Raw genomic sequence first — 9,282 nt, 5'->3', positions numbered from 1 at the left:
CCAGCACACACACATAAAAAGCTGCTTCCCATCAGGCACTGCTTGGATCCCGGTGTAGCAGGTTATGCACCACTGACATGGAAATTCAAATAGACACGGATTAACTGTTTAAGCTTCAACAGGCCCCAGTACATTACATTCCTGATGAGAAACCAAAGGAGGGATGTTAGCATGACAGAAGGATAAAAATGGTGTTGGCATGAGGAATGCTATAGCATAGGTGCATCCCAAATGGTATTCTATGGCATTTTGTAGTATAAATAGTGAGTAGTATATGCACATTGAAAAACGCTATAAACTTAATGCACTCAGTGGTTTATGTAGCGGAAGAGAGGAGTGGGTTTCAATCTTTTTTGAGCAAAAATCAGCTGTGGAGACCAAATTTATGCTTTAGTGTGGCAGTGACTGACGTCGGACGTCATGTCATGCAAATAACGTACAATGTACAATTTGAAAAACTGATTTTCGTTGACTCGCTTTGTGTTATGCTTTGACGTCATTTGTCCTTGTCTGGGAAAAAAACATTTAGTATTCCATTTGAAACAATAATATCTAATGTCTTACACATACACAAGAATAGTTGGTAGAATTCATAGTGCATAGTGTAAGTACATAGGGTCTAGTATGCGATATGGTACACATTTAACCATCATCCTGGTGTTAATGCAATATGTGAACTGTGAGGGGTCTGTTCATGTCTAGGAAAGTTCAGCCAGCATTTTATATTACCAACATTTAACTTATTTTACAAGGTGGCTTACGTAAATGGATGTGTATGATCATATCTATACATTAACGTAGGCCACTTTGTGCTTTCATGCCAGCGATGTTAGGTTTAGGGGTGGGGTTAGGGGAGGGACTTCAGTATTGCTTTAATCTGATAATCCTTCGTTTTTCTACAATTCACATCACTCAAATTTATACGAATTAGCCACTTTGTAAAATATTTACGAATGCCTGTGAGATCAGGTTGAATATACCAGGGGTTTTCAAACTTTAGAATGCCGTGGACCCCCAAATAGGAGGACCCCTTTCTAAATTGCACATCCATGTATTTACATTTTTTGTATAAAACATTTAAACCCTGTTAGATAAATTGCAAGTGTGATTGCCTATAATTACAGTAATATTGGATATGTAAACCTGAGGAGAAACATTTTCAAGTCAAATTTATTTGTACTGCAATAACATTCACAATAAATCTTGTGCTTTACAAAAAATACTGCCTTAAGTTAACCCCAGTGAGTGAGATAAAGAGTAACACTGTAGTGAAAAAACAAATATAAACAATTCTGGAAAGTATGCATAAAACAAATATAAACAATTCTGGAAAGTATGCATAAAACAAACACTTATTTATAAATACATATCGTCGCTGTCGGGCGGAAACCTCCTATGTCCAAATTTGGTCAATTTCATATTTTTTCACAAATCGATGCTATTGGTCAGTCCCCATGTGGGTCTGTTATTTTTACAAATTATTAACCAATCTAAAGTGTTGAAAATAGCTTGAGAGCAAATCTCTTAACTCCATTGGACACTTCAACTGTCTGAGAAGTCTCGTAACTCCACCTCTTCTTCACTCCGCGGGAGCTTCTCGGCATTACGTTGTCATGGCTCTGCTTCCTTAGTCATGTTTTTCTTGGTCCTGTAGCAGAGCCATGGCAAAGTCTTTGGTTATGTGTGGAGAGAAACATATTATTGTCCTTTTGACAATAATATGCGTTCTCTCCAGTGTCTTGTCATTGGCCCCGCCCCTCTCGTTTCCTGTATTGTCTCCCTCTTGTGTCTTATGTTCTACACCTGCCCTTGCTCGTTATCCCTCGTTTGTCTTCCCTATTTAAACCCTCATGTTTCATTGTCCTGTGTTCGGTCATTGTGTTTGCTACGTGGGTTCATGTTGTGCGTACCGTCTGCTCATGTTTTTGTTCCTGTTGTGGATTCCCCTGTCTCATTGTAAGTAAGTGTTGAGTTTAGTTCATGTCTATTGTTTGTTAGTCTAGTATTTAGTTAGTCTTTGTCCCTGTTTATCCTTTGTCATTATTGTTTTACCCCCTCGTGGGCCTTTGTTTTGTGTTTTATATTTTATTATTAAAGTCTGTTGTCCAACGCTGCCTGCAATTGGGTTCTTCTCCACAAGTCCGTGACATACGTCTCCTGATTGAAAGTTTGTTTTAGACAATAACGAGTGAAAATAGTTAGGTTAGATACATTTGAGTAGGCCTGTTTTGTTAAAAATCGATAGCTGTAATGCTTCGGTGCAGAAGGAAGCCCGTGAGCCACAAAGGTAAGTTTGCGAGCAGATTCGGCTAATTTCCGCCTATTAGACAGCCTAGTCAGCTCATCGTTTTTTGTATTACATCACTTATAGTTCTTAAACCTTTAAAATAGAGTTTAGGAAGATGTATGTAACCACAGTCGTTAGCTTTGGTTAACGATTGAAGCCTTTTCTATTGTCAAGAGGCTCAACGCTACCGCCGACTTTATTTGCGTGCAGATTAATTTCCGCCTATATTAGACAGCCTGTTTAACGTTTTATTTTGGTATTGCATCACTCATAGCTCTAACGTTTAAAATAGAGTTTAGGAAGATGTATGTAACCACAATCATTAGCCTTCATTAGCTCTTAAAGCCTCGTCTCTTGTCAAAAGGCTCAACGCGACCGCAGATTTTGATGAACACTGCTGGCAGCAGTGACGTCTCTGTCAGTACCATTCTTATCAATGACAGCGTAATCTCGTATCTCCCTGCTCCCAAGTCATAAACCTTGTATCTCCGATTAAACATGGTTTTGGGGAAATGTTGTGTTAATGTTGGTACACAACAGTATATGATAGCAATATAAGGTATAATACCAACTTTAACGATACAATGTTTAATAACTCAAAAAATATGCAGTTTTTTAATTTCCTGAAAAATAATGGTTTTGGAGATGCGAGGATTCCGCCCGACAGCGACGATATGTACTTCTAAATTAAACCGTAATAATGTTCACAAAACTTTCACAATTTGTGCTTTTTGCTCTGAAATTTTCTGGGGACCCCTTAGAACCTTCAGGAGGGCCCCTGGGGTCCCCAGTTTGAAACCCCCTGGAATATACCATACAGTATGTTTTACTCTTTCAGGTATATCAAATCAATGATCATGTAAACCACATTTGACAGTTCCATCACCAACTTCCAACTTTATTAGTATCAAACCACTGCTACAAAATTACATCAAACATGATGAAAATGAACTTGCATACGTGCTATACACAATGTAAGCTTTAAAGTAATTAAAGTATATGATTCTTTTTTTCTTGACAAATATCAATATATATCAATGCCACTTAAAGCCATATATGTCATTCCAATGATCTAGAGCCTAAAATATACAACTATATCCCTGGTGGCTAAATTATCTCCATACACATGTTAAGTAAAGATGACCATTTCAAATTTCTCATCACAGACGTTTCAGCTTCATGATCAGAGGAAGGAAAATAAAAAATACAGCCATCCCAATATGGTTACAATGTCCATTTTACTTAGTCACCAAATCGAACAAAAAGAAGGTACCAAAATTAAACAAACATGTATATACAAAAGTAACCAAAGCTTGCCAAATGTTTTTGTAAAAACTATTCGTGTAAATTCGCCCCTTTCCGGCGGGTGTCTCCTGTGCTCAATTACCGGCGATAGCAGACTGTTTGTGTCACTGGTTTCACTTTACAAAATAACCGCTAAAGATATGAAAAATGCCAATGCCATTCAAAACGTCTAACAACAAATTACCAGGCCAACTGACATTTAATGAGACATTACAGGGAGTGAATAACACACTGGTGTTGTTGGCGTGTTCGCAAAACCCTCTTTCCAGTTTTTTTTACATTAACGCTTCTCCTGATGAGCCTCAGTCATCAGATTGACACAGTGCTCAGCAAAAGAAATCTTTGTTAGAACCTCAGCGTTATCAAAACCACCACATCAGTACGAACTTATTTTCCAGCTCAGTGAAAATAACGAACAAGGGAGTTGACAAACACTCGATGGAGGAAAAAAACCTTTAGAATTCACTCATTCTCATTTTTGGCAGCTACTTTATTATCAGGACAAATATTTCGCCGATGAACGTTTCTACAGGCTAAGTACATTCATCGCACACGCTTCATTCGTCACGTATCGTGAAGGTTTAACACAATAGCCGTAAAGCAAACGGGGCTTCAGGAGGGATTATAGGTTTTTGTTTTTTTACAGTGCTCCGCGGAGTCAATTAGAATACAGCAAAACCGCAATTACGTCGTGAAAAGGACAGAGGTTTATGTAGATTACTGTCAGCCCTGCCAGAGCGCTGCTGGGTGAGAGAGCGCTCACAGCTGGTTAATGCTGCACCCTCCAGCACTCCACAAAATCATCCTCCAGAAACTGACAAAGGCACAGGAAGAATTTTATTAACTGCCAGGTCAGAAGAATCGCCTCCCCTGACCGCACACACAGTACTCTCAAACCGACTTTCAAAAGAGTCTGGCCAAGACAGAGATGGAGCTGACAGGTTTTTAATCATTGCAATACCGCCTACCACCCTCATTCTGTCTTGCCAGGAGCTCCGCTTGTGCTACGAGATGAAGGATCTTACACGTTTGTTATTTTGGAGGTTTTTTTCTGCGTGCATCTGGCAACCGCATCGGACGTTAGGATTCGCAAAAGACAACAGAAATGCTAACTCGCACCGAGTTAGTGTCAGCGCTGAATCGTACCCCTGTTTACACCAGCCGTGGACTTTGAAAAGGTGTTGAAATGGAACCCAAGGGGTCTCCTCAGGCCGCAGTCATTTGAACTCGGCCAAAAATAGCATTAGCCCGTCGCGTTTTCACGACCGAATCGATGCGACGGAGACGTGTGTGAGTTTCAGTCACACGTGAAACACGAACCATTAGCTGACGTGAGGCATTTGGAAAAAACCCGTCCTTGAATATTAATGCATGTCCAGGAATGTAATTATCAAGTCATTAGATGTTCAGAGTGGAAATGTGCAGCACATTTGCCTGTTATTTACCGACTCTTTTTGAAAGGCTGTAACTTTCAGGAGAATTATGCATGCATGAATGCCTCCGTTTTTTACCCTTTTTATCTTGATATCCACTTATGCAGTTTTAATGATGGTTTAATGAGCTCTTTGTTGATGTTTCATTCACAATATTTATTAAAAGAGCACGTGCTACCTTTTTATCTTTACAGAACGTAAAATCGGCAGATGTTAAAAAAATGACCCTTTTATCGCCTATTAATAAAGGAAGTAATAAAGATCTAATAAGGGAAGATATAATAAAATACTGTGACGTCTGATATAATAGTTATGAATGGTCAACGCATGAGGCTCAGATGTGGCATTTGACATAGAATGGCAACAGATCTGATCAATACTATTAAAGGCACATTTTATACAGTACTTGCTTCTACAGTGGACTCGAATGGCATTTTGCATGGATATGAATGAATATGCAGTGTATTTACCGCTCAAAGCCGTTCATATGCAAATATGGAGGTTCATTGTAAACATTAAAAATAACGTGTCTATGAGAGCCAGGCATTGGTTTGATCGTATATGAATATTTAAACATCCCCTTTTTGATGTCTGATGCTTTCAAGTCTGCAATAAGCACAGGGACACAAGCGTTTAGGTAAAACCTAACAAAAATGAACAAGAGGCCCTCACTTCTGAGTATTAGTCATTGTAAAATTCAAATAAGAATTCTAAGCTTCTTACTTTATAATACAGTGAGATCATTGTAATTGTTGAAAGTGTAGATGATTTCCAATACAAGCAAGATTCTAATATGTTTTCATTGTTATAAATTTTGCCCTGGTATTGAAAACTACATAAAAAGCGCAGGAAGTAATATACAGAAAGAATGTAAACTTGTCATGGTTTTGTTGCAAATAAACGATTGAACGTGAGGAAAAATACCAAATATTGCACACCGAGCAGAAGATTCTGTGATGATTTTGATGTAAAAAGAAAACATTTCATGGTACAGTAGCTCAACACACAACCCCAGTGATGTTCAGTAGTGTGGAACACATTTCATGAAGTCAAAGCAGCCTGGTTTTGTTCTCAAATTCTCGATTTATGGTACGTGGCCACCTCAACATACATAGTCATTTGACATGCAGCACATTTATAATTTCTGCACATCGTAGTATACAACAAGTGTGTGGGAACTAGGGTAGAGGTTAAACTAAATCTAGACACTGGCTCTACCAATAAGATAAAATGAATTCTACTCTCTTCGAATATACACACACGTGACTCATTTTCTATGATACCGTATGACTGGTTTACACCCTCCGAGTAGATTATTTGATTACAAACGGTTCTTTTTTCCGACTTCTACTTGTTTGACGAGAATCAACGACAGTTGTGGCATCTAAAATGAAAGACGACATTGTAAACTATGCCATACTGCATACTTATTTTGAAATAATATTCATTCACATGTTTGGATCCACGCTTGAAAACTCATACCGTCCCCACAAAGGGAAGTGCATAATCTTTTTTCAGCTTCCCTATTCGAAACTATTTCACACTGACGAAAGCAAAGCAGGTACAGTAATATATGTTAATACATTATAAAAATCCTGTTCAAATGATTACAACCATAAAACATAATCTGTAAAGAACGGAGAAAAAAATATTTATCGGTTTAAAAAAGGCAATAATGACTTGAATGATAAGTTCCATTAGACACCATAATATATGACCTACTTTCTCTTTCCACTTTGGATTGGCCCGATATTTGTGCTATTGTTATTTGATGTCTTATTTAATTTAAAATCAAATGCAACCCTATATTCAATGAATATTTCTATTAGAATATTTTGCCTCTTTTTTGGGTTATAACGTTTCGACTAATGCACGTGTCTAATTTTAATTTTAGGATTAGACACAAATAGGCAAAAGTTTACAAACTATTAAAAATCTCCAATACTGGTGAAATTTTAGTCTGCACCCAAAATCAACTCTTGAGCCAAGACAATCATAACTAAAACATATTTCTTGAACAGCTAGAAAGGGTTATGAGCATTCTCTGCATATTTCCTTTAAATTCAAAGGGGGCTACAGCACAGAGGCCTGAACCGCTGAAGTATGGCTGTAATTTTGGTCCACGAAATGATTATTCATTTTTCATTGTCAATACTATTCAACTGCTCTCCAATTGTTCGCTTCACCCATCAACCGTCTTTTTGTTTATCTAGTCCCCTTCTCCAATCTTGACTCGCCGAGTTTAAATAAGCATGTGATTTAAACACTTTATGCCCCTTTATGGGTATGTAAATGATGTACCGGCATGGATAGCGAGGTGGCACACCGAGGAGTCTTTCCGTTACCAATAACAAAGACACTAACGTCACGCACCTTCGCTTTTCCGAAGCGCGCGTTTAGCAAATTTGAGAGCGTTGGAAAGGAGACAATGCGTGCTGATTTACAAAGTGGGAAATCAAATAACACAACAGAAAAGAAGGGAAACCAAACAAAAACCCTTAAACCATACGTATTTACATGATGACAAACACCACCAAATTCCCATCCCAACGTAAATAATGCTGATTTAAAATCCCTCGCTGCTTTCCAGACAAATTGTACCAAATTGGATCCAGCCATCTGCGATGTCAAAGGATCTGTAAATGCTCAAAGGGTTCTTTACAGTCATTGTGTATGGCCGTCCCCGGGGCTAGTAGATGCTGACGAGAGAAGAGAGAGCCAGGATCAGGTACCAGCAGGCCAGCAGGACGTCGGCGCCTCCTGTACTTCCATACGGAGCGGTGTTGGGTGCTGTAAACAACAGAGCAGAGACACACGCTGATTACCAGATTCTGTCTCTCTTGGCAGCAAGTTATTCTTTCACTCAAGCAGTACCTCCTCCCTTTCATCTGAACCGTGCTCAAGCTGCCTGCTTTTACTTTCTCGAAACGGAACCCTTCGAACGGACGCCCCATGAAAGCTGCTATAAATGTCAGGGTGGTGTATCTCGGCGATGCCGTAGTATTGCTTTCGCTGTTGTTTCTTTGCGTTTGCATAGCGCTTCAGATGGATTCCTGATAAGAACTGCTGGAAGCCGTGAATTTTGCATTTGATGTTTAAAAACTGTCCCCGAGTCAATATATTGAGGTGTATGAACTGCAGTGTATTTTTTTACAAATTGGGAGCGGTGCAAGGTTTTTGGGTGGTTGCTATGCGGTTCTATGTCATTGATATGGCCGAGGTTCTCCTTTAAATTCTTTTGTGCACTTTTTTCTGTTATTGGTCAGATTGGTCGGATTTTTTAATAAAGTAAAAGCACGCAAGGCATCCGATTTTAAGTGATAGTTCTGTCATCATTGACTCACCCACTTGTCATTTTAAACCCGTATGACTTTCTTTTCGAACGATGGTGTACCCATTCACTTCTATTATATGGACTAAAATCCAATGCAAGTCAATGGGTAGCGCCATTGTTCGTTTACCGACATTCTTCAAAATATCTCCTCTTTTGGTCTGCAGACCAAAAAAGTCATACAGGTTTGAAATGACAAAAGGGTGAGTAAACGACAGAATTTTCATTTTTGGGTGAACTATCCCTTTAAGGTATCATTCACGTCCGTAGCACAAATGGTGAAGAAAAGAGCCAAAGTTTTGTTTAAATCCCAAACCGTAAGTATTAAGCAACAGTGATAAGTCTGAGCTGACTTTGTGTTCATATTATCTTAGCCAACACAGATTTCAGTGGCAGAAGGCCTCAGGTCCGTCCCTGAAGCAAAACAACTTGAGTGTAGTGCTCAGGAGAGGTGCTTCAGAACAGGTGTGAAAGTGTACAGGCATTTATCTTCATGAGCGTGTGTTTCACAGCTCTGTTAATAACAGACTCTGGCCTACTAAAGAGATGCACGCACGCACACACACACATTGGGTTTCAATGTTTTACACAAACCTTTCTGCATTTTTACATTTTTAAATAAACATCATTTAGATTGACTTAAAAGCTGTTTTCCTCATGGGCACCAAAAAAATGTTCCAACACTGTAGGGTTTACCACATGCATGCACGCAAACACACACAACTGTTCTAGACTGGTACTACAGGCTTTCTTTTATATCCTGTGAATTTTCTCTTTTTTTCTTGTTTCTGAATACCTGTGATGACAGTATCTAATGGACTCATTCGGGTATGGCTTTATTTGTGGGCAGAGTCTTCCTACACTCAAAGACACAATACGACCGAGTCACAACATCGAACAGCCTGTCTGTCAGTAATAACTATGTT

The 9,282-nt window shown here is 38.9% G+C and overlaps 1 protein-coding gene across 3 annotated transcripts in view; it reads right to left on the bottom strand.

Moving 5' to 3' along the window:
• Nucleotides 1–6,328: 6,328 nt before the first annotated feature.
• Nucleotides 6,329–9,282, bottom strand: part of negr1 (neuronal growth regulator 1) — a 116,548-nt gene continuing 113,594 nt past the window's right edge. For all 3 annotated transcript variants that reach the window (XM_057337292.1, XM_057337293.1, XM_057337294.1), the window contains one exon: nucleotides 6,329–7,815. In XM_057337292.1, the coding sequence (XP_057193275.1) occupies nucleotides 7,715–7,815 (101 nt within the window). In that variant the 3' untranslated portion in view covers nucleotides 6,329–7,714. The remainder of the gene's footprint in view (nucleotides 7,816–9,282) is intronic.

This window comes from Triplophysa rosa, linkage group LG7 (assembly GCF_024868665.1).
Source record: "Triplophysa rosa linkage group LG7, Trosa_1v2, whole genome shotgun sequence".
Lineage (NCBI taxonomy): Eukaryota > Metazoa > Chordata > Actinopteri > Cypriniformes > Nemacheilidae > Triplophysa > Triplophysa rosa.
The sequence above is the reverse complement of the archived record's forward strand: the minus strand, read 5'-3'. Positions and strand labels throughout refer to the sequence as shown.